This window comes from Hemicordylus capensis, chromosome 7 (genome assembly GCF_027244095.1).
Source record: "Hemicordylus capensis ecotype Gifberg chromosome 7, rHemCap1.1.pri, whole genome shotgun sequence".
Taxonomy (NCBI): domain Eukaryota; kingdom Metazoa; phylum Chordata; class Lepidosauria; order Squamata; family Cordylidae; genus Hemicordylus; species Hemicordylus capensis.
In genome coordinates, this window is record NC_069663.1 from 20,287,588 (window position 1) to 20,312,872 (window position 25,285).

At 49.0% G+C, this 25,285-nt stretch overlaps 1 protein-coding gene across 1 annotated transcript; it reads right to left on the reverse strand.

Moving 5' to 3' along the window:
• Window positions 1–450: 450 nt before the first annotated feature.
• Window positions 451–24,981, reverse strand: SCN1B (sodium voltage-gated channel beta subunit 1). The gene is made up of 6 exons (XM_053268296.1): window positions 24,847–24,981; window positions 8,691–8,857; window positions 6,272–6,521; window positions 4,664–4,805; window positions 3,462–3,572; window positions 451–1,936 (listed from the first exon to the last, which is right to left on the reverse strand). The coding sequence occupies exons 1-5, from the start codon at window positions 24,890–24,892 to the stop codon at window positions 3,506–3,508; spliced, it is 672 nt and encodes a 223-aa protein (XP_053124271.1). The 5' UTR covers window positions 24,893–24,981; the 3' UTR covers window positions 451–1,936; window positions 3,462–3,505.
• Between the last annotated feature and the right edge of the window lie 304 nt (window positions 24,982–25,285).

Here is a 25,285-nt window from a genome sequence, read left to right on the forward strand (position 1 = left end):
ACATTCACACAAAAACATGTACAGACACCTGAACACAGGTACAATATCTCAGTAGAATAGGACAATAGTAACATAGGAAACTGCCATATACTGAGTCAGACCATTGGTCCATCTAGCTCAGTATTGTCTTCACAGACTGGCAGCGGCTTCTCCAAGGTTGCGGGCAGGAATCTCTCTCAGTCCTATCTTGGAGAAGCCAGAGAGGAAACGTGGAACGTTCTGCTCTTCCCAGAGCAGCTTCATCCCCTGAGGGAATATCTTGCAGATATTCACCACACAATGCCTGTGCATTACCATGGGATTGAATCGGACACAGAAGCTCCCTGAAGTGAAAAGTCCCTGGGGTCTTTTCCCTGCCACCCTTTCTTCCAAATCCCACATTTCATCGTGCCTTTCTAAGCAGTCTCTGTTCCCAACACAAATGGAATGACTCACTCCAAGCCAAACAGGTGAAATTCAATCATCTTTATTTATGAACAAACCCTATTCTATTGTGATAAGGGGCTGATCCTTGGAACCAGCCCCCAAGGTCTGAGGAGAGGAGAGGGCACTGTGTTCTCTGAAGAGCCCCGGTGGCGTTCGATCCGGGTGGAGAAAATCTGAGAAGGGGGCAGGCACAGAGGCATTGTGGGGAGAACCCGTCTGTACCACATAGAGGGGCAAAGATCAGAAAGCAAACTGGACAAGAGACAAGAGGGGTGCAACGGTAATATGGGGTGGAAGGACGCAAGGGGCCTCCAATGGGATTTTGATTCTCTCTTCAGCAAAAGGGCTTTGGAAGATGCTCCCGGCTGAAATAAGAGCATCTCCTTCTCTGTCTGCTTTCAGGAAGACCCTCAAGATTCTCCTGTTTTCGTAGGCTTTTCGTTAGAATAATTTTTAAACAATTTTGTTTTAGTAACTGTTTTAGGCTGTTTTTATTGTGTATTTTGATCTGTTTTACTCTGGTTTTTTTAATTTTGTACACCGCCTAGAGATGTACGTATCAGGTGGTATAAAAATATGATAGATAGATAGATAGATAGATAGATAGATAGATAGATAGATGATAGATAGATAGATAGATAGATAGATAGATAGATAGATAGACAGACAGAAGGGTCTCCCACATACCCTCAGCCAAGCTGACAACAAGCTTGTCAGAAAATTGAGCACCTGCCTCTTTTTGTCACCGTTCAATGCCCAACAAGAGAGTTCGCCCCTCAAGGCTACTTTGGGACTTAGCACCCCAGTCCACGGTGGGTCAGGCGGCCTTAGTCACTTTCAGGCAGGGGTCAGCTTGGGCACATCTCTCGGCTTCCTTCTGGGACCACCCTGGGAACGGAGAGGCCAGAATGGAGGCTTCACTGGTGGGACTAAAGGGTGGGACGGGGGGGGCAGATCGTGCCGACCAGAGGGGGGGCCCCCTCTCCTCAGACCCGTCGAAAGTGCTGGTAGCGAAGTTAACCGAAAGAACCCGAAGCGCAAGAAATGTGCAAAGAACCCAGAAAGCGCAAGTGTGCGTGCCCGTAAAGGAAAGAGGCCTCAGGCTGGCGCAGGGCCACGGCGCGTGGGGTGGGGGGGCGGAGCGGGGGGGCGCCAAGCATCGCGTCGCGTGAGCAAGCAGGCATGCCACCTTCCCATCATGCAGTGCGGCGGGGGCGACTCTCGCTCGCCAAAAGTGGAGGAGGGGTGTGTGTGTGTCTAAAAAGAGCGAGGCACCTGCCGGAACGAGCCACCCCAGCCCGCCGAAAGGCCTGTGTCCATCGCCGGGTGGCTGCCGGGGCTGGATAAAGAGCTCTGTTATTAAAAATAGCATGCTTGGTGAAGGGAAAGGGGCCGTTCAGGGAGGGGAGGGGCTGCTTGGCTCCAGCTCAACTCTCCGTAGGGGCTGCTGACGCCTCTGCTGAGTCACTCTCCCTCGCCTCCGTGCTGCCACCTCCTCGAAGCCTCCTTCCTGGAACAATGTTAACGAAGACAGTGTTAGATAACCCCGCCGCATAATGAGAATTTGAAATGAAGCCGGCCGATCCGCCTGCCCAAAGGGCTTGCTGGTGTCCTTGGCAATAGTGGCTACTAGTCTGGTGGCTATTCGATGGCTCTGAGCCCGGTGGCTATCGGCCACCTCCTGCCACAGGCCTCTAAATACCAGTTGCAGGGGAACAACAGTAGGAGAGGGGGCATGCCCTCAGCTCTTCTGTGGGCTTCTCGGAGGCATCTGGTGGGCCACTGTGTGCAACAGGATGCTGGACTAGTTAGGCCTTGGGGCTGATCGTCAGAGTGCTGGACTAGGACCGGGGAGACCCGAGTTCAAATCCCCATTCAGCCAGGAGACTTGCTGGGTGACTCTGGGCCAGTCACTTCTCTCTCAGCCTAACCTACTTCACAGGGTTGTTGTTAGGAGAAACCTAAGTATGTAGGACACCGCTCTGGGCTCCTTGGAGGAAGAGTGGGATATAAAATGTAATAATGATGATGATGATGATGATGATGATGATGTAGGGCTCCACATGTGCTGATTCTCCTGACCTTTAAGACCACCAGAAGCAAGCCCCTTTTCACACAGCGCACAACTGGTCTGTGGAATGCTCCGCCACCAGATATGCTAACACCCACTAGCTCGGGTGGCTTTAAAGGGGACATTGACACATCCATGGGGGTCTGTCAATGGCTACTGGTCTCGATGGTTATAGGCTGCCTGCAGGTTCAAGGGCAGGATGCCTCTGAATATCGGTTGCAAGGGAGCAACTGCAGGAGAGGGGGCATGCTTTCATCGCTGGCCTGTGGGCTACCCAGAGACACCTGGAGTGCCACTGCGGAGACAGGATGCTGGACTCGATGGGCCTGATCCTGCAAACCTTTTCTTATGATAACATTGTCGAGAGAAGAAGGTGTATCAGCTGGATTTTTCCCTTTGGAGAAGCTATTAAAGGAACAGGAGCTTTCTTGTTCCACCCCCCCACAGGTCACCCCCCCCCCACAACTCTGCACGCTTTAAGCCTCACAGCCTTTCCCCTGCGATTTAACCTACAAGAGGAAGCAAGAGAGGAACAATAACCTTTTCCCTCTGAAGTCTGCCAGAATGATTCCCACTAGTACAGTGTTTTAGATTGGAAGATCTAATTTTGGCCTTCTTGGGTAATGGATTAAAACATCTATTACATCCAACACTGCAAAAATGTCCTTGGGGAGAATGCACCTCTGGGGCTGTGCCAGAGGGCAGCCCTATTTCATATTCCAGCCATTCCTAGTCATGGGTCGCCAGATGTCGTTGGACTACAACTCCCATCATCCACAGCTACAGTCTCTGAAAGCCGCTTCTTGATGCGACATGGTGACAAAAAGAGAGGGAATATATTGGATAGTTCTTCAAGATTGGTTTATAAGCCTGCTCAATTTAGCCCCACCCCAGCTGTTTTTGAACTACAACTCCCATCATCCCAAGCCATACACAGCCTGCATGGATAATGGTTGCAAATTACCTGCCAACCAGGAATCCCTGTGCCTGCCAACGGCCCTCCACGGGCTATTCAGCTACCTGCACCCCTGTACAGTTTTCCTTGCTTTCCGACGTGATGGCCAAGTACTCGGAGCTGTCGGGACACAGAGAAAAGGAGAAGATGTAAGAAGAGGATCCCCCTTCCCATTTTTCTCTGGGTAAACCGTCCTGAGCCATTTTTGGAAGGGCGGTATAGAAATCGAATAAATAATAATAATAATAATAATAATAATAATAATAATAATAATAAATAATATACATCAGATATAACTGCAGTCGAGAAGAAAGAAAAACAAGTCAAAATAATCGACATAGCAATACCAGGGGATAGCAGAATAGAAGAAAAAGAAATAGAAAAAATCACAAAATACAAAGATCTACAAATTGAAACTGAAAGGCTGTGGCAGAAAAAGTCCCAAATAATCCCAGTGGTAATTGGCACTCTGGGTGCAGTTCCAAAAGACCTTGAAGAGCACCTCAGCACCAGAGGGGCCACAGAAATCACCATCAGCCAATTACAAAAAGCAGCTTTACTGAGAACAGCCTATATCAGCAACAACATTGACAATAAAATTCAGCCATCCCAGGTCCTTGGGAAGGACTCGATGTCTGGATAAAACAAACCAGTCAATAACCCCTGTCTGACTGTGTAAATAAATAATAAATTGTAGGTCTATATCCTTTACCTTCTTCAGAAAAAGGCAAAAAAGTTCCTTTTCAAAGTGAACCTGGATACTGTCCCTTCAAATGCATGGGACAGCTAGGAAGTGCACTGCTGCACCTGTGCCCAACATTCATGAGAATGACTGTACCTGTGTACAGATCTGTATCCGTGTGCATCTTTGTACGAGTGTTGAACATGACGTGTGAATCTTTATATTAGTGATTCCGGATTAAATATATAATTAGTAAGATTTGGTGTGAAGATTTTATAGGGCTCCAAAATATGTTGTTAATGTCTTTATGGAATTCTAAAAGTAGGTGTAATTGCATTTTTTGGGATTCTGTTGGGAATTGCAGTTTGGAGGTGTGAATCCACCTCCTGGTTTCAGTTCCCCGCTTTCCAGCCTCTTCTGCTCCTGGCCCAGTTCCCCTCCCTTCCCATCTTGCACCCCACATCTTCCGCCCCCCACCATTGTTCCGCTTCCGGCCTTCTTCCCCCCTCTCCCTGCCCCTGCCTCTTACGCGTTTTCTTGAGCAGCTGCTTCTGTCGCCGCGGCAATCTTCTTGTAGCAATAGACCATCTCAGCCACCAGCCAGATGGTCAGGACGACAATGAGAACGTACATCATGATCTCGGAGACGATGGACGCCATGTCCCGGTTTGCTATGAGAGGAAGGAAGGACACCGATGACGAGAAGCAGGAGCATTGACTCACGCGCTTCTGTTAGGCAAACCGGCCCTCCCTCTAAGCCAGGGGTCCCCACCCTTGGGTTCCCAGATGGTGTTGGACTACAACTCCCATCATACACACACACACACACACACACACACACACACAGTCACACAATAAACTCAAAATATCCACCATTAGATATAATCTATTCCACGACAAGGATGTGCACAAAATCCCCTCAACTTGAATCTGAATCGAATTTGAATCGATTTGAATTTGAAACCAGTGAATAGAGTAGAGGTTTGTTTGAATAGATTTGAATTCGCCCAAAGTCTAATCAAATTCAGTCAAATTTGACTTGACTTTGGGTGAATTCGAATCAGTTTGAGTGAATCTTCACTCTGTTCAAAACTTTCGAATTCGAATCGATTTGAGTGAATTTCGTGCACATCCCTATTCCACGATTCCTTTACCTCCCTAAGGTAAGACCCAAGTTAGAGCAGGGACTCCTGTCTTTGTTGCTAAATTCCATGTTTTCAGCATGCTCAGCCACAGGCTCAGGTAACACTTGCACACCAGGGATATTCTGCAACATTTTGTGGCTGTTCCACTTGTACATTTTTTATTCTTATTCATAGCCATCCCTCACATTCCTCTTGGAGCTGGCTTGTCCCATAATGCACCAGGAAGGGCCTGGTATATAAGAGAGCCGTCAGCACGGCACACTGGTTGGGAACCACTGTCTCGATTTCCCCGTATACCCCTAGCCATACTATTAGTTGTTTATTTATAATATTTATATCCTACAATACTGCTCAGGGCGGCTCACAACATTAATAAAACAACGACGACAACATCAAAATTCACACTACTAAAACCAGAAACCCCTTAAAACCAAATTCAAACATTGCAAGTTGGACAGTTATGTCAGATCTGAAGCAGCTGTAGGTAAATTTAAAATGCATCCATAAAAAGGTGGGCATTCAGTTATTTTTTTAAAGACCCTAAGGGAGGGAGCATGGCGCAGCTCTTCCGGGAAGGCGTTCCGGGGCCGAGGGGCCATGACCAAAAAGGCCATGACTCTAACCCCCGCCAACTGGATCTCTGTTGGTGCTTCCCCCCCTTCCCGCACCCTAGCCTTTTACTAAAACCCTTCCGGACTTTATTATTATTGTTGTTGTTGTTGTTGTTGTTGTTGTTGTTATTGTTAAATTTATATACCACCTTTCATTAAAGCAATCCCAAGGCAGTTTACAGCAAAAAAAATATTATTATTTTTTAACACAAGATGGTAAAAAAGACAGAAAATATTAAGTGTGGGGGGGGAAATATTAAACAAATCTGATTAAAAATTTTAAAACAAAAGCATAAAAGCAATAAAAACTATAAAGAGCAGCAGCAGAGAATCAAATAAATGCCTGGGCAAAAAGCCTTTAAAAGTGATGCTTGCACTTACCCTTATCGACCACAGAAAGGTGGATCGTCTTGTTCACCATGACGTTGTGCGTGAAGCCCCCATCAAATTCAAGGGTGCGGTTGACGCTACAGATGTAGTCGCCCCTGTGGTCGTTCGTCACGTTCGTCAGCATAATGGAAACGTCCTGCAGGTCCGCAATTTTCTTGGTGCCGTCCCATCTCACCCGGTCTTCAAAGCGGTCGTCTAAGACCATGGGCTTATCATGCTCCATTGGGTCATAGTGAAGGAACTGGAAGGAAGATGGGGGAGGGCCAGGTCAGACCCAGGAGGAACTTGGGTAGGCAGGTCGTCCCCCTGGCTCGCGGCAGGGTGGCGTTGGGGACTGGCTCCGCCCCCTTCGCCACCAGTTTGCATGTGGCTCCACCCCACATGGACCACGATGCAGTTGGTTGGAATGCAGTGTGAGTTGATGGTCAAGAAACCCACCCATTGAAGGTAAGGCTCGCTCATTTTGGCTCAAGCTCCACTACGATGGAACCTAAGGCTGATGCCTTACCACATATGCCGTGCGATCAGTAAAGATGTTGTGCAATGTCGCAAACGGCGCTTGCATACCGTCTGCCCTCTATGCCAGGGTTTCTGACACCCCCAGGTGTTTTTGGACTACAACTCCCATCATCATCAGCCCTCCCTCCTCCCCGCCTCCCATGAGGGTCAGTCTTGAAAGGCAGTTGGCCCCATAGTGGCGTGGGCAAGATCAGCCTTTTGTGCCCTGCCTCATGTGCTGCAATAGTTTGGGCCAGCCCTGGTTGATCAAGACTGCAAATCTCTAAGAGATATATCAGTAGATCCTGATCTGCCTTTTGCCACCCCCGCCCCTCCACCGCCCTGGTCTGTGGCACAACCTGTCAGGATGTCTTTTTGCCATCCCATCGCTGGTCAAGAGGGCTCTGTTTACTCTCTCTCTCTAGAAGGAGACCTATACAGCTGCTTGTAACGTGGTTAATCATTCATGCAGCTAGTAAAAACAGCCCCGGGAACAGCTCTTTGGAACGCCAAGTACCTGGAAATCCAGATACGGTACGTCGGCAAGGCCATTTTAAAGGGATAAAGAAATACAATTAACATGGGGCGCTGGGGAAATTGGGTTTGCTTTGCCCAAAACATCAAACTCTCCGTGAACGCTGCATGTTGTGGAGGAGAGCTGGTCTTGCAGTAGCAAGCATGAATTGTCCCCTTTGCTAAGCAGGGTCTGTCCCAGTTTGTATTTGGATGAGTGACTACATGCAAGCGCTCTCTGCTGTAAGATATTCCCCTTAGGGGATGGGGCCGTAACTCAGTGGTAGAACATATGCTTGCATGCAGAAGGTCCCGGCTTCCATCCCTGGCAATATCTCCAGATAGAATTGGGAAAGGCTGCTGCTTGAAACTTAGGAGAGCTGCTGCCGGCCAGAGTTGACAGTACTGAGCTAGATGGACCAATGGTCTGACTCAGTAGGAGGCAGCTTCCTATATTCATCAGGGGCACCCACAGCTCAGTGGGAAAGCACCTGTTTTGCATGCAGAAGGCCCCAGGTTCAATCCCTGGCACCTCCAGGTAGGGCTGGGAGAGATTCCTGCCTGAAACCTTGGAGAGCCACTCCCAGTCCAGGTAGGTAGTCCAGGGGTTCCCCAACCTGTGGCACTCCTGATGTCATGGAACTCCCTAATTCCGAGAAAGTTTCCTGCCTCCGAACTTGCTTTAAACTCATGGGCAATCAGAAAACAGATATCAGGCAGCTCCCAAACTAGGGGAGGAGGCTTCTCACTGTAATATCTGGAGACACAAGATTGGGAACCCAAGATGTAGTCCATACCAAGCTCTGATGTAGTCCATACCGAGCTCTGATGAAGTCCATACCAAACAATACTTGGACTCAATATTAAGCAACCTCATATGTTCACACTGTGGCTTAGCGAGTTTACAGTTAAGGCAGGACTTCAGCAGTGAACTTTTAATAACCAAAACCAATCAACAAAAAGGCACAATCTGAACTCTGTGAGCTTTAATGATGGACCAAAAATCGCGTTTCCAATGGACAACAGTGTGTGTGTGTGTGTGTGTGTGTGTGTGTGTGTGTGTGTGTGTGTAAGTCTCTCCTAGCAAGATTACTCATTTTCTAGACCAGTGGTTCCAACCAGGGTTCCTCCAGATGTTGATGAACTACAACTCCCAACATCCCCATGAGGGGGATGCTGGGAGGATGAGGATGCTGGGAGTTGTAGTCCAAAAACATCTGGAGGAACCCTGGTTGGGAACCACTGGTCTAGACACTGGGACCTATTTGTCTGCATTTGTGATGCCGGTGAAGGTGCCTGTGGGATGTCCTTGTCCAAGAGGGACCAGGCTGTCCTCCCATTCCTCCTGTCCGTAGTTCCTCCCCACCACCCCTTGCCCCTCCCTCGCCACAGCACACACCTTGATGTGTTCGTCCATCTCCTTATTCTTGAAGTACCACTCCACAAAGGTCACGGCCGTAGTCTCGCTGCGCTTCTTACAGGAGATGCACTGCAGTCTGAAGGAATTGCCGACCACCGCTTCTGTGAGTGAGTCCACCTCCACACAGCCACCTTGGCATAGTGTCGCTGGAAGGAAGCCGGGGATATCGGAGAGGTCACAGAAACACACCCCATCCAAAAGCAATCCAGTCCCATCAAATAAGGACATGACACCCGACCAGACCACCACCCTCTTATTTACATCTTACTTATTTTTCTATGTAAACCACTTTGAGAATTTTGTTGAAGAGCGGTATATAAATATTTGTAGTAAGTAGTAACATAGCCTATGGCTTACGGGAGTCAAATATAAACATCAAGGGGTATTAAAAACACAGCTACTTCTAATAATGTATTATGCTCACTCACAAACATATTGCACTCATCACAGTACATTTACCTGCAGCAGTAAGAAAAAGAATATGATGCATAAGAGGTACACTGAATTATACTATTATCTTATCTTTCCCCCCCACCATGGACCACCTGCAGTACCCTCATGGACCACTGGTGGCCTGCAGACCGCAGGTTGGGAACCACTGGTGTAGACCATGGGTTCTCAACCTTGGGTCCCCAGATGTTGTTGGACTTCAACTCCCATAATCCTGTAACATCTGGGGACCCAAGGTTGAGAATCTCTTGTGTAGACAACACAGAGCCAGATGGACCAATGGCTTCCAATGTTCCTAAAACCCAACTGGCCATCTTTCATTTACAACAGAAGCTGCTCTCTGAAAACTTCAGAGGAGAAGGGCTGGGGACAGTGTTCCCTCGAACGAGGATTCCCAGATGTTGTTGACTACCACTCCCAGAATCCCCAGCTACATTGGCTTTTGCTTGGGGATTATGGGAGTTGGAGTCAGCAACATCTGGGAATCCCTGTTAGAGGGAACACTGCTTGGGGAACCTCGAAGCAGGGAAAGGTGCCATCTTTTGCCCGTACATTGGCTCACCGTTCTGGGGAAGGCCTCAGATTCCCTCTCTTGTCTTCCCACAAGGTGCTGGTGGACATCAATCCACAGTGCACAGCGAGGCCTTCTGGTGAGCGTTCGGACTAATGCGGCCACAACCTGCACTGCCAGCTCCCACCATTCCCCTGAAGCCTGCGCTTGGAGCTTAGCCTGTGGCTGGCTGGAGGAGAGGGCTACGGGCACAGCAGTGCTCCCAGAATGCCTTGGGAGGGATGGAAAACTGCCCAGTGGGACAGGATCCATTGGAGAGGGAAGGAGAGGAGGACGGCAGAGGAGGGGACGGTGCCAGCCGTGGATACTGCTGTGCTGAAGCACACTGTCAGCAGGACGTCACACGGGGAGGCTCAAGGTATGGCGGTGCCCAAGGCGAGATGCGAAATGCTGTATTTACCCAGATCTAAGACAAGGTTTCCCCCTCCAGTTCTTTCCTGCTAAATATGGGGTGGGCTGGTTGTCTTCTATTCAGGTTCCTCTTTCATGTGGGTAAATGCAGGTAGCCTCTATCATTTAAGGCATGGGTTCTCAACCTTGGGTCCCCAGATGTTGTTGGACTTCAACTCCCATAATCCCCACCCAAAGGCCATTAGGGCTGGGGATTATGGGAATTGAAGTCCAGTAACATCTGGGGACCCAAGGGTAAGAATCCCTGTTTAAGGCATCATCTTACATTCAGAGGCCTTCTATTCAGGTAAGTACTGTACTCCAAAGGGTACCAAAGGGTAGTGGGTGCTCCTCCGCATAGCAAGGGGAAATGGATGCTCCCCCCCAATGTTTCCTGCTCCCCCTTTCACTCCCCCCTCTGCCAGACTGGAACTTTACAGCAAAGTGTCAGACAGTCCAGAGTCCTGGTACATTGCAGCCCTGCAGCCTGAATTAATTATTTTCACAGCCATTGTTTAAAGAAGCCTCTTTCACTCACAACTCTGCCCTCGAATAGGCAGCAGAAGCCGGTGCAGCAGGGCAGGCAGGAAACTCCTCCAGCCTCCCAGGGGCCACACCAAGCCCTTAGCTTCCTTTCTGAGCAGGAACTGGGCTGGGTGAGGCCATCTCTCCTTTGATTTCACAACCAACCCTTAAAAACTTTTAAATTGCGTGTGGGGTGGGGCAGGGGGTTGACAGCCGCCTCTCCTCTTTGCTCCCTGGGTTTCTGGCAAGCTTTGGAAGAAGTGTGAGGAGAGGCATTCCTTGCAAAGCTCACGAGGGTCAAATCAGCCCCAAAGAGCTGCCCTGATGGCCAGGCCAGTGCCCCAATAATCCACCGCCTGAGGCCACTGCTTCACCCCGCCTCATGAAAGGGCCGCCTCTGATGTAACATGTGCATATCATGGCTCTCAACTTGAGCTCCTTTTTCTGAAACGGCTCTCTGAGATCAAGGTAGGGACAAGACACCCCTTTGGACCCTGATTCTGCTTCAAGAGAAGGCTGGAGAAGCAACAGGGAAGAGGACAGCAAGATGCCCTGGATATCCACACAAGCATAAGTGTGCCCCTACCAACGTTCCCTGTAAGAGAGATTAATCAAGAGCCTGAGTATCATTGGCGTATGTGTCATTGAATTACATATGTAATTGTAATGTAATTGAATTACAATAGAAACCCCTACTAACTTGGCAAAGAGGCACCTTTTTAACGTGGTGATTCTCTTTGAACAGTGGGAGAGCAACTGGCCCTATCCATCCCCAGCACAGCATCCCTCCAGTGGCTGTTGCTGGTGTCTATCTGATGTTGCTTTTAAGATTGTGAGCCCTTTGGGAAAACGGGAACCATCTTATTTATTTGTTATTTCTCTGTGTAAACCGCCCTGAGCCATTTTTGGAAGGGCGGTATAGAAAGCAAATAGATAGATAGATAGATAGATAGATAGATAGATAGATAGATAGATAGATAGATAGATAGACAGACAGACAGACAGACAGACAGACAGATAGATAGATAGATAGATAGATAGATAGATAGAGCCCTGTGTGTAAAGCCTCCTGGAGACACAAAGAAATGAACCCGAGACAAACCGCCTGCAAAACACATGCTCTGCCACCAAGCAACAGCCCTCCAGGGAAAATGAACGCGTGAAGCTGCCTTATGCTGAGTCCAGACACCGGTCCCTCTAGCTCAGTATGGACTACACTGACTGGCAGCAGCTCTCCGAGGTTTCAGGCAGGGGTCTTTCCCAGCCCTCCGATGCCAAGGGCTGACCCTGCATGCAAAGCAGATGCTCGACCACAGCTACGACCCCGGGCCTTTCAAGGTCGCTTGTCCCTGCCTGCACTTCCATACACACCACCAGCCTCCTGCCCCCATTTCAGCACTCGTCATTTGAGAGCTGGCCCCGGTATCTCCTTGCCGCGAGGGCGTCCTGCCTCTGACCGCAGGCTCTGATTAAAGCTGCCGGGGCGGGCGGGGGGGGGGGGAAACGAGACGAGATCAGTGCCTCGGAACGACATCGGCAAACGTGACTGAACACCCGTGGGTGTGAATAGTTGAGTGGGAGCATGTGTGACCGAGAACTGGCAGCACACGGAGGGATGTGTGTTGCGTGTTGCTGTGGCATGTGTCAGCAGGAGGGGGCGGGAGATGCTGCTCCTGCATGGCAGGTAGTGATTTCCCCAGCCCCAGTTTCCAGGCATCAGCAACGACCATCCTCCAAGCGCCCGGCAGGCCTGAAGGACAGATCTTGCTGACCTCAGCAACACCATCTGCAGCATCCAAAGTACCAGTCGCTCTTTTGCAGCAGCTTCAGCACTGACCAATCATTTAGCCTCAGCAGGAACGCACTGCTGCCAGTTCCACCAGAGGCCTATTGGGCAGTGTGTGCCGTTTAAGAACATAACATGAGGACATAAGGACAGTCCTGCTGGATCAGGCCCAAGGCCCTTCTAGTCCAGCATCCTGTTTCACACAGTGACCCACCAGATGCCGATGGAAGCCACAGGCAGGAGTTGAGGGCATGCCCTCCCTCCTGCTGTACTCAGAGGCATCCTGCCTCTCTGAGGCTGGAGGTGGCCTATAGCCCTCAGACTAGTGGCCGTTGATAGAGCTCTCCTCCATGAAGTTATCCATATCCCTCTTAAAGCCATCCAGGTTGTTGGCTATCACCACATCTTGTGGCAGAGAATCCCACAAGTGGATTATGCATTGCGTGAAAAAGTACTTCTGTTTGTTGGTCCTAGATTTCCTGGCAATCAATTTCATGGGATGACCCCCGGTTCTAGTGTTCTGTGAGAAGGAGAAGAATTTCTCTCTATCCACTTTATCCACACCATGCATGATTTTATAGACCTCTATCATGTCTCTCCGCAGTCATCTTTTTTCTAAACAAAATAGCCCCAGTTTAGGCTCCGTTCTCCGAGGCCACAAACTCAAAGGATTTATGACAGGCTTATAAACAGCCGCTCACCTACAGCAAGTAAGACATATATCCAGGCAACCGGTTTTATGAAAATCGGGTTTTGGTGGCGGGGGAGAGGGTTGGCCACAAATCACTGACAGAGACCCGTGTGAGAAGGTGAACTTGTAACTTTTGAGGATTTACTGGCTGAGTCAGGGTGGATGACATCATCACAAACTGCATCCTTGGGGTGTCCCTATGTGCCCCTAATAATTTGGTCCAAATCGGTTCCCACTTGCATCTCAGACGTTCTCACCAGTGTTCCCTCTCACAGGGATTCCCAGATGTTGTTGACTACAACTCCCAGAATCCCCAGCTGCAATGGTTTTTTGCTTGAGGATTAGGGGAGTTGGAGTCCACAACATCTGGGAATCCTTGTTAGAGGGGACACTGGTTCATACGTCCGCCATCTTGAATCGGGGTGGATGACATCATCACAAACTACGCCACTGAGGTGTCCCTTTGTGTCACTCACGACAACTGTACCAAATTTCGTTCAGATCCGTTATGCGGTTCACAAGTTAGCCCACTTGCGCCTCAAACAAAGTTCATGCGTCCACCATCTTTAATTGGGGTGAATGACATCATAACAAACTATGCCGCCGTTGAGGTGTCCCTACAATTGTGTCAACTTTGGTTCATATTGGTCCAGGCACTGAGAAGTTGATGGAGGGCAGGACACATGGATGAACACACACACACACACACACGCACACACACACACACACCAGCTGGGTGATCTCATAAGCTTACTTTCCTTAAGGAAAGTAGGCTAAAACATGAAACTTGAGTCCTAGTATGCAAATTTACTCTGTATAAAGAATTCCTTCTCATTGCTGATTTTTTTTTTTTCATGTCACAGAATTTGGAGTTTTCAGGGCATTAATCTAGGCCACCACCTTGCCCTCCCACATTTCCAAACCTGGAATGTTACAATGCTGGGGCAGTCAAATTCTAGCTGCCCCAGGAATGCAGGAGTTCTGGAAGGAGGTTGCCTCCAACTGCCAAGCTTAGGGGATTTCAAAAGACGGAAAGTATCTTCCTGAGCATTGCAATTTGGCCAGGACCTTGCAATCAACTGCACGGCACCCAAGCAAGTCCTGAAATTTTAATGATCCGAAATGGGCTGACCATTAGGATTTTAAGTAGCATGCAAAAGCAGATAATCCCCATATATGCTGCTCCTTCTATGAGGATACGGCAATCATATATTCTCCTATTATTTTAAAATTATAATTGCTATTTTTCCCCAAACACACACAAATGCCTATGAAGCTCCCTATCATACCATCTTCTTATAAACTCATATATTATATTATATTATATTATATTATATTATATTATATTATATTATATTATATTATATTATATTATATTATACTGCATTGTATTAAATTCCTTTTATATTAGTTATTTGAATCTTATCTTAAAACTCCTCTTATCCCTAGTTATTTAAATACCCAAATGAGTTAGAATAGGGGCTCTCAAACATGATGTTATTGGGCTACAACTCCCATCATCCGCAACCACAATGGTCAAAAGCAACTTACAAACAAGATAAAGAAAAACAGATGACACCCTGTCTTCTCAAACCTGGGACCCTAGTCGGACTACAACTCCCATCATCCCCAGCCACGATGGCCTCTGGGGGTGATGGGAATTGTAGTCCAACATAATCTGGGGACCCAAGTTTGAGAACGCGTGAATTAAGATGTATTTACTGTTGGCCTTCAGCAAGTTACTTTCTCTCAGCCGGCTTTTCATCCACAATTGGGGCAATGATCGAGATGCCACAGGGTAGCTCAAAGGATTACTGACTTAATGGATGCAGCTATCTCATAGTTGTAGGAATACGTAATGGGTTTACCATACACAGGCGAGAGGCACACCCTTGCAATACCTTTGCATTCTGGATGGAATCTAAACCGCTAAAAGGAGCCGCTGAAAGGGAGGTGGCGTTGGGAAGAGAGTGCAGAGGGAAAGCATTTATTATTACATTCATTTATAAATGTAAATAAATAAAGCTGCAAGCCACACAAGGACTGCAATGCAAAGCAACCCTTTCAAACATGTGATGGGGAGTTGGGGCATAGCTCAGTGGCAGAGCATCTGCTTTGCATGCAGAATGTCCCAGGTTTAATCTCTGCAGGTGGGAAAGACTCCTGCCTGGAGCTTTGGAGAGCCGCTGCCAGCCAGGGCAGACGATACTGAGCTAGATGGACCAAGCGTCTGACTCAGTATAAGGCAGTTTCCTATCTTGAACCGGAAGCTGCCATATACTGAGTCACACCATTGGTCTATCTAGCTCAGTATTGTCTTCCCAGACTGGCAGCGGCTTCTCCAAGGTTGCAGGCAGGCAATCTCTCTCAGCCCTATCTTGGAGATGCTGCCAGGGAGGGAACTTGGAACCTTCTGCTCTTCCCAGAGCGGCTCCATCCCCCTGAGGGGAAGATCTTGCAGTGCTCACGCTTCTAGTCTCCCATTCATATGCAACCAGGGCAGACTCTGCTTCGCTAAGGGGACAAGCCATGCTTGCTACCACCAAACCAGCCCTCTTGCTCGCCTGAGGCAGTCAGTGGGGTTTATTTTTCTCGTAAAATTCAGTTTAAACACTGTAAGGAAAGACCAGCTCCTCAGATGGGGCTGTTCTGTATAGGTATACTTCTAGTATAGACCAAGGGAAGATTAAAGGTAATGGTAAAGGGTGCCGTCGAGTCAGTGTTGACTCCCACAGAGCCCTGTGGTTGTCTTTGGTAGAATACAGGAGGGGTTGACCATTGCCTCCTCCCACGCAGTATGAGATGGTGCCTTTCAGCATCTTTCTATATTGCCCCTGCCCGACAGAGTAGCAGTGGGGATTCGAACTAGCCAACCTCCACTTGTTAGTCAAGCATTTTCCCGCTGTGCCACTCAAGGCGGCTAAGGGAAGATTAGGATGCCTTTAATCCAGGAGTTCTCAGCCAGGGGATCACTGCTCCCTCTAAGGCGTGCCCATGTGCACACACTCACAAGGTTTTTGATGGCCACTCAGTTAGTTTTAGATCCTGCTCCGGTCGAATCAGCAAAGCCCTATTATGAATGCACGTGCACACACGCTGCCTTGAAACTGCCGCCCAGAACAAAACTCATTCCACACAGAGATGAGAAAAATTAGAGGGACCACAGCAGGGGGTGATGGGAGTTGTAGTCCAACATCTGGGGATCCAAGGTCGAGAAGCCCTGGATTAACGGGTTAGGTGGGGGTGGGCAGTCTTGGTCCTCCAGCTGTTGTTGAACGACAACTCCCACCATTGCAGCCGGGGATGATGGAATTGTAGTTCAACAAGGAGGAGGACCAAGATTGCGCCCCCCCCCTCCCGCCGGGTTAGGTAAAGAGTGGGAGCTGCGTTGCCGATCACGGGCATTAACATCTCCAGACTACCTCCAAATCTCGCGATTTGCATCACGACACAGGATGTTCCTGCGCATGGATTGTTGTTCTTGCTGGCGTTCACACCACATTCCAGATCTCATTTTGTTTCCAACGGGAGTCAACAGAACTTCCATTTGCAGCCAATAATCAGGCCTGAGGAAACATTTCCGCCGGGAACTGAATCTGGTATCTGGTTGAGGGAGACCAGGCTGTTGCGCCATGGCAACAAATCAGACCGAGCATCATCAGCATACAGCACACTCGGGCAGATGCCAGGTTTCGGTGCTCTGTCGAGGCTCATCACTGATGGAGGATCTTCCCCTCCCTCCGCCCACTTTAAAATAACAACTTCCCCTTGGTACTCTGCTCAGTGTTGGGCACCTGGCTGTCAGGGTATAAACTGCCCACAACGTAAACATCTCCCACAGTATCCTGAGATAGTAGACCCATTTCGCATGTTATGTTCCACACCGGCAGAGCTACATTTCCGATCTATAAATGCTATTCCTCTCATTTGAAGGACCTGTAGCCAGGTTCACTTTTGAAATGAACCCAGGTACAGACTTTCACACACATACATGTACAAGGCTGCAGACATCCGTACCCTCATACAGCATCGTGTCCGTATCGGGCTCGTGTCGCTCCACGGCATCGTGCGGGAAGCAGGGGTGGAGCCACCACTGAGCGAAGGGGTTCCAAGAAACCTGGCCGCCGCCCCTCAGGAGCCGTGCCTCGTGCCCCAGACACGCCCCCGCGTCTGCCGTCAGAGGCGGGGGCGTGGCTAACCGCTCCCTGCATCTGACATCAGATGCTGATGCAGGGGGCAAGGCTAGGGATCCACGGCATCAGGAGGGTACCATTCCCTCCCCCCGAAAACTGAGGTGGGCCAATGTACTGTGACATCGGAGGTGAGATGCTTGATTCTGCCTTGCCCCATGCCCCTTGTTGGGGGCCTGTCCCCTTTCCAAAGCAACCTTTGCAAGTTTTGAAAGTCATGCAGTGGGCAGGCAGGTTCAAGGGTGCTAGTGAGCGTAAAATAAATAAAATATGTATCCTCAAACCCGTGCAGGCCGGGCATTTACTAGTCACCCAGTCTAGTGAATGAACAGCCTGTGCCGCTCAAGTTAAAGCCGCAGCTCTGCACATCTTGGCTGAAGGACACCCAAATCAAAACTTTGTCTAGGGCGTCGAAAACCCCAAGTGACTCCAGGAACCTTTGAGGGCCACGCCTCATGCAAATATATAGCTATGTGTCAAAAAGTATCATTTGTGTGTCATTTGCACAGAACACCGTGCAGGGCACAAGCCGCGGCTACTGATCGTGCTGCTTTCATGTCTGTAATATTCTCCGTCTGAAAATGCTCATCCTTAAATGCCTCTAAGGCAATCAGCTCGATGATGTCCCAGGGCTCCGTTTGAGCTGTAGAAGAGTCCTAGAACTTATTAAGCATGCAAGTAATCGCAAAGAAAAGAGTATCTCTGAGCATGGGCAGAGGGGACACTGCCTAATGGTTGAGTATATGGGTTGATTAGGGGTGAGGAGTGGCTGTAGCTGAGTGTTAGACCCCCATGATCTGCATACTGAAGGTCCTCAATTCAATGCCTGGCATCTCTCCAAGCAGGATTCGGAATGACTCAAGCCAGGGGTGGATCTTATCTATGAGCAAAGTGGGCATCGCTCACCTTAAATTTCTCAGTCAGTCATGTTGTCTCTGCCTCCATTTAGTGTGCCTACTTGTCTCCCTCGGTTGTTCCCTGATGCTCTTGCCTGCAGCCTGCTTTAAGGGCTGTGAGGTGGGCGACGGAAGCATCGACCTCAAAGAACAAATGAAAAGCCCCAGTTCTTTTACAATATTAATATTAATAAGGCAGGAGCCAATAAGCATGCTTACCTTTGTTTTGCAAAGTGGGCAGTCCTAGGACTGCCCTACAAACCAATCGGAGAAGGACGAGGCTGCTTGAATCCTCAGGCAGCCAATCAGAGTGCCCGGTGGTGTTGGGCCGTGTTCCTTCTAACAGGGCTTCCCAGATGTTGTTGAATACAACTCCCAGCATGCCCAGCTGCAATGGCTTTTGCTTGGGGGTTATGAGAGTTGTAGTCAACAACATCTGGGAAGCCTTGTTAGAGGGAGCACTAGTGGTGGGGTGGAGTCTTTTTCTTTTAGATACTCAGAAGACCTCGATCTTCTGAAATTGATTGGAGAGCAAGCAGGCAGGCTGGCTGTTGGTAGGTCTGATCTTTTGCTGGCTTCTTTACTCACTTGATTGTTTGGAGGGGAGGAATGCAACCTCTGCTTTCTCTCCCTTGCTCTCTGATCTGATCTGCATGCAAAGCATTATGACTCATTCCCAAAATGACTTGGCATAAAACACTAGAAGGGACAGCAAACTGTAAGACTGGACTAATTAGGCTAGAAACTGGCATAAGGAGCCAGAAAGTTCTTTTAGGGCATGTGCGTGGATTTCTGAGTCCAAACTGTTTTTCAAATAATTGCAGAGGTGGCTTTCCATGTGGATGTGGTGGATGTAGAGGAGAAATGGATTCTGTTGGAAGGAAAACAATTTTAAAAATCAATTTGCGAAGCAGAGAGCTAACCAGGGTTTTCTTGGGATTGTGGCAAGTCTCTCTAACATTAATATGCCCACTGGGGGTTATGGTTCATTGGGCAAGGATTAAGGAAGTTATCTCTATAAAATACATGTGTTGCTTGCTAACTTGTGCACCTCAATTTGAACCTAACTTAGTCCAGTTGCAGAGACAGAGAAAGAAAAGTAGGCAGATTAGGTCTTACCAGAACAACTTGTTCTATTATTTGTGTATGCATTTTTGAAATAGGCAGGCAGGGCTGCCCTAAGTGTAGATTCTCTGGTAGCAAATGAGAGTGGATTCATGGTTTGTCATTGAAAATTTCATATGCTACCAGAGAATCTACACTCAGAACACCTCAGAAACAACAAACCCAGGTTGACACCCTCTGTGCACTACACCACCACTCGCTCTGGGCCATTCCAGTGCCCCCCAAGTGCAGTTATGGGGCTGCTGAAACCTCCATTCTTCCCTATGGAGAAAAACCTTAAAGACACGTAAACTTCAAAAATCACTTTAAAATCAGCCTTTTGCCCAATTCCTTTGAAATAATTCTGGTAGCTTCCTTGCCCCCCTTGGGCACTACCACCCACCACTGGAATTTGCTGGAATCCATCCACCACTGGAATTTGCTGGAATCCTCATTATTCCCTATGGGGAATTCAAAAATACTTTTAAAATTCACCAATAATCGGAGGAGTGTCAGATTGCCTTGGGGATTGGTGGGTGGTAGGCCACCCACTCCACTTTTGTGCCCCTAGGTGCTCCACAATAGGGGATAATGGGCTGGTTCTAGTCCCATTATACCCTATGAGAAAAATAATTAAAAATATTTCAAAAATTCATTAAAAATAGTAGGAGTGTCCGATTGCTTCAGGGTTTGGGTGGTAGTTGGAACCCATGGGTACTCCACAATAGGGAATAATGAGCTGGCTCAAGTTCCTTTATACCCTATGAGAAAAAAACATTCAAAAAATCGTAAAAAATTGTACGAGTGTCCGATTCCTCTGGGGGTTGGGTGGTAGGCACCCATGGGTGCCAACTACCACCCCACCCACTTTGGGAGGTTCAAACCTGTTCAAACCAGTTCAAATTCAAACCAAACTGGGGAGGGCGGTTTCCGAGCAAAACCAAACCTCCCCCTCCCGATTCGAACCCGGTTTGAATTCAAACCGAATTGGGCAAACCGGTTTTGTGCACATTCCTAAGTCAGACCACTGGTCTATACCAGCTCAGTATTGTCTACTACACTGACTGGCAGCAGCTCTCCAAGGTTACAGGCAGGGCTCTTTCCCAGGGATTGAACTCAGAACCTTCTGAATGCAAAGCAGATGGTCTCCCAGTAAGTGTTAGGAACATCAAACATTTTGCAAGCCTGGCAAAAGGCCCACTAAATTTCTCAAGAGGCTGTTGTATTTCACCCACCCATTCCAAATTAGAGCTAGCTACTGGATAAAATAAAGCCACCTAATGACACAGCGGGGAAACCAGAAAGCCAGAGGTTGCTGGTTCGAATCCCTGCTGGTATGGGAAACACCTCTATCAGGCAGCAGCAATATATTATTATTTATTGTCATTATTAATTTGATTTCTATACCGCCCTTCAAAAAATGGCTCAGGGCGGTTTACACAGAGAAATAACAAACAAGTAAGATGGAACCCTGTCCCCAAAGGGCTCACATTTGAAAAAGAAACATAAGACAGACACCAGCAACAGTCAATGGAGGTACTGTGCTGGGGGTGGATAGGGCCAGTTACTCTCCCCCTGCTATATAAAGAGAATCACCATGTTAAAAGGTGCCTCTTTGCCCAGTTAGGATAGGAAAGGAAGGTGCTGAAAGGCATCATCTCATACTGCGCGGGAGGAGGCAATGGTAAACCCCTCCTGTATTCTACCAAAGACAACCACAGGGCTCTGTGGGCTCCAGGAGTCGACACCGACTCAATGGCACACTTTACCTTTACTGGGATAAAATACTCCAGCACTGCCCAAGCATAGGAAGAAGAAGGAAAAAGCAATACCCTAGGCGAATTTTCAGAATGTGGACAGATTTCATTCTGTCCAGGAAACATCCAGATTATTTGACTGAAGCAGGCTTGCAAATGGGCCCCTTCTTGGTCTTCTTCACCTAGGGTGAATAAAAGTCACCTCCAGGCAACCAGGAAGCATTCGGAAACGGTATGGAAGGAAGTTGGCACTTTCTCTTAGATCCTCTACAAATGGCATGTGGAGGGGAGTGTGGAGAGATGGACAGGCCCATCAGCGTCTTTGGCAGCTTCTTCTAGCTCTGTGGGGTAGTGATTAGGGCAGGCCTGCTCAACTTAGGCCACCACCCCCCAGCTGTTTTGGGACTACAACCCCCATTATCCCCAGCCACAATGGCCAATGGCCAGGGATTGTGGGAGTTGTAGGCCAACATCTGCAGGAAGGCCAAAGTTGAGCAACCCTGGGTTGCGTCTGTCTTGGATGAGGGAGAACCAGCTTCAAATCTTCACTTGACCTTGGGCCAGTCACTATATCTCAAATATCTGAGCTATTTTGCTGTGAGGATAAAAGGAGGGCAGGAGGGGAGGGCAGTTTGTATGCTGCCCTACATAGGAGCTTCCTACTGAGTTCCTACTGCTTCCTACTGAGTCCGTCCCTTGGTCGATCTAGCTCAGTACTGTCTACACTGACTAGCAGCAGCTCTCCAAGGTTTCAGATAAGAGTATTTCAGATAAGAGCCCTACCTGGAGATGCCAGAGATTGAACCTAAAACCTTCTGTATGCAAAGCAGATGCTCTATTACAGAGTTACGAACACATGCCCATAGATATTTTTTTTATTTATTTATCTATCTTTTGTTTTTAACATTTATATTCTGCTCCTCCTCCAAGGAGCCCAGAGCGGTGTACTACATACTTTTCTCCTCCCAACAACCCTGTGAAGTAGGTTAGGCTGAAAGAGAAGTGACTGGCCCAGTCACCCAGCAAGTCTCATGGCTGAATGGGGATTTGAACTCGGGTCTCCCCTGTTGTAGTCCAGCACTCTAACCACTACACCATGATGTCAGTGATTGAACCCGGGGACCTTCTGTATGCAAAGCAAATGCTCCACCATTGGGCCACAACCCACCCACCATGTCCTGAGCTCCTTGGAAGAAGAACAGGATAACAATGACATAAATATCATGGCACCAAGGCACTGGGACATCCTCACAAGAGAAACCCACCAGGCTCCATCGTTACTTCCTTTCCAGGGAGTAGGGGAGGTAAAAACGGTTCTATGCCAACAGACTTCTGGTTCTTTTGACTTCAGCTTTATGCTGTGCCATGCAATTTGCTTTACCCTGTCCCCTTAATATTGTGGTTTTATTTGTGTGGTGGTGTTGTTTTTTAAATCTTGTTCGTCACTTTGATTGTCTTTTCGGTGACAAAAGCAGAGCACAGAGCTCTGGAAATAAAGAAATGCAAGCTGCAGTCAGATCTGCAAGGCTGCTATGAAATCTACCCGTTTTTCCATCATCGCCTGTTCCCGGGGCCAGGAGGTGACGTAACTTGGGATCAGATCCTGCTGTACAGGGTCTAATTATTTTGGAAATCCCAATCCGGGAAACAAACACACATGCTGGCTCACGGCTCTCATTAGCTCAGGAGTTTCTAAGGGCATTAATTTCTCCAATATATTATGGCAAGTGAAGAAGGTGTGTCCCTCGGGGCCAAAGCAGAGGACCCAGAGAGACTTGATGGAAAGAGTTACAGGCACCTAGCTGGCATGAGAGGTTCAAGCCAGATGGAAAGGGATTTTTCTTTGGGCTGGGAATCGGAGAAAAAGAAAGATCAGCAGCACGCGACAGACAGACAGAAATCATTCTGCACCTTCCTTTTAGACTGCTTAGTTGTTTCCCCCCTCTATAGAATTGGGGCGAGAGGTCTGCTCCTTGAAACGACATTCATGGGCCGGTGCCAGACTATTTTGTGCCCTAGGCAAACACATTGACACTCTACACTCTGCGCCCCTCTGAGGTCTGCGCCCTAGACAGCTGCCTAGTTGGCCTAATGGCAGCACCGATCCTGCATGGGCATCCTCGGGACTTTTTCTGGGGGCAGGGCAAAGGCTGCAATCCTAGACACACTTACCTGGGAATAAGCCCCACTGAATTCAATGGGACTGGAACAATCCTGGGAGAGGGCAACAGGGGGGGGCCCTCGCTCCCCACTCCAGACATCCATGAATACATTTCATTCGCAGAATATCCCTGTGCACTGAAATGCTTTTGCCTATTAATCTTGCATACTGACTTGCTTGCTTTCTCTCACACACATCTGCAGCCTAAGCCTATGATATGCACTCCTTCTTTCACTGGAGCAGGTCCCCGCTTGACTGCTCCCTGCCATCTCCAAGCCGGGCTAGAAAGACCCCCCGAAGAGCTGCTGCCAGTCAGCACAGGAAATACTGACCCAGCTGGGCCAGTGGTCTGACTCAACAGAAGGCAACAGCATCGGCGGCGTGCTCCTATGAAGTCCCAGGGAGTTCAGCAGGGCTCACTTGGGCCCTGGGTGGATCGTCAGCCTTATTCATCCCCCATACAAAAGCCTCACACCTGAACTGCCGCCTTGGGGTTATCTTTTTAACGAAAGGCGGTATATAAATGCAAAAAAATAAAAATAAAAATAAAAAAAACTGGGACCCCCTTCCTCGGGTCACAGGACCAATTCCTCCTCCCCTTCCCTTTCCATTCTCTTTCTGAAAGCACTCACCCCTACTTAACACTATTGCATCCACTTGCAGGCTGCTCGGGTCCCTCTGAGATTATCCTTGTTGAGCCGGAATAGATGAGAAGATACCCTAGCTACAATTGTAAACAGAAGCCGGGGGCGAAGGGTGGATTCTATCTGCAAGCTCTCCAAAAAAGAGGCCAGGATTCAGAGCATCTTGGAATGGGCTGTTGGTGCCGCCTCCTTAAAAGAAGGTCCCGGGAGCATATTTCGAAGCCTCTTAGTAGACGTGCATGTCTGAAAGCATCCAGCAGATTCGGGAAGCCCGAAGAATAGGGACCAGCGATCTCAGCACAGACCTGATCTGCATACTCCAGAGGGAATCATCCCCTGAGCAAAGAGGTGCCTTTTAAAGCGGCGGTTCTCTTATATCTTGTGTTTGGGGCAGTATACAAATGCGTTAAAGACAATAAAATAAATATATTTAGCAGGGGGAGAGCAGCTGGCCCTATCCGTCCCCAGCACAGCCTCCCTCCAGGGGCTGTTGCTGGGGTCTGCCTTGTGTTTCTTTTCAGATTGCGAGCCCTTTGGGGACAGGGGAGCCATCCTATTTATTGACTTCATTTTCCTAGTAAACCGCTTTGAGAACTTCTATCGAAAAGCAGTTTCGATCTTATATCAAATTAGGAGCAGCTAGTAGGAGAAACCCTTTGAGACCCTGTGGAGAGGAGAGAGGGTGGTCCATGAAGTGAGGTCAAATGAAGAGGGCTTCCAAGGTATCCTTCGAGCCAGGGACTGGTTTGGTAGGCCCGAAGGAGCGCTGGGGGCAAGATTCCTCTCTCTCCCCCATCAAGGACCCGGCCAGCTCCCTGCTTCCCACCTGCATGTCTAACGCGGGGCCTTTCTTTCGGCAGGTTGCTTCTGCATCACCCTGGGAGGTCGCACTTCAAAACCACGACACGCAAGCACCCCCACACACACACACACACCAAGCCTCCCTCCGCCCAGGGTAGGTCTAACTCACCTAGGGCAAGGCAGAGCAGAAGCGAGATGGGGCGCAGGGTGGCCATGCTTGGCGATCTGGATCCAGGGTGTGCGGCGCCCTCCTTGGCCTGGGGCGGGGGTCCGGGGCGAGTGACCGGCTCGCTGCTCGGGCCCTTTTGCAGCCCCTCTTGCGGTCAACAGACAGACGATCCTTGGGAGGAATCTTCTCGGGAGGGTATTTATAGCACGGGGCTTAGCGCCCGCCCAAGACCCAAGCGCCTTGGAATGTCCCAGCCGGATGCGGCTGCTTCAGCCTCGGACAGTCGATCCCGCCTGGCCCCGCAGCGGACGGCAGCGGCAGGGGGCGCTCCGTGGCGACTTGCCCCGACGGCGGCCCCTTGCGCCCGAGCCGGGGACAGAGAGACGGCCGAGAAGCAGGAGGTGCGGCCGGCTGGTGGAGCCATAAAAGTTGGGAAGGG

Coding starts and splice junctions, on each gene's coding strand:
- SCN1B (XM_053268296.1), bottom strand. CDS start 24,892: ATGGCCACCCTGCGCCCCATCTCGCTTCTGCTCTGCCTTGCCCTAG. Junction 6,522..8,690: donor AGATGGACGAACACATCAAG/GTGTGTGCTGTG, acceptor TCTTCCTTCCAG/TTCCTTCACTATGACCCAAT. Junction 3,573..4,663: donor GCAGCTGCTCAAGAAAACGC/GTAAGAGGCAGG, acceptor GTGTCCCGACAG/CTCCGAGTACTTGGCCATCA.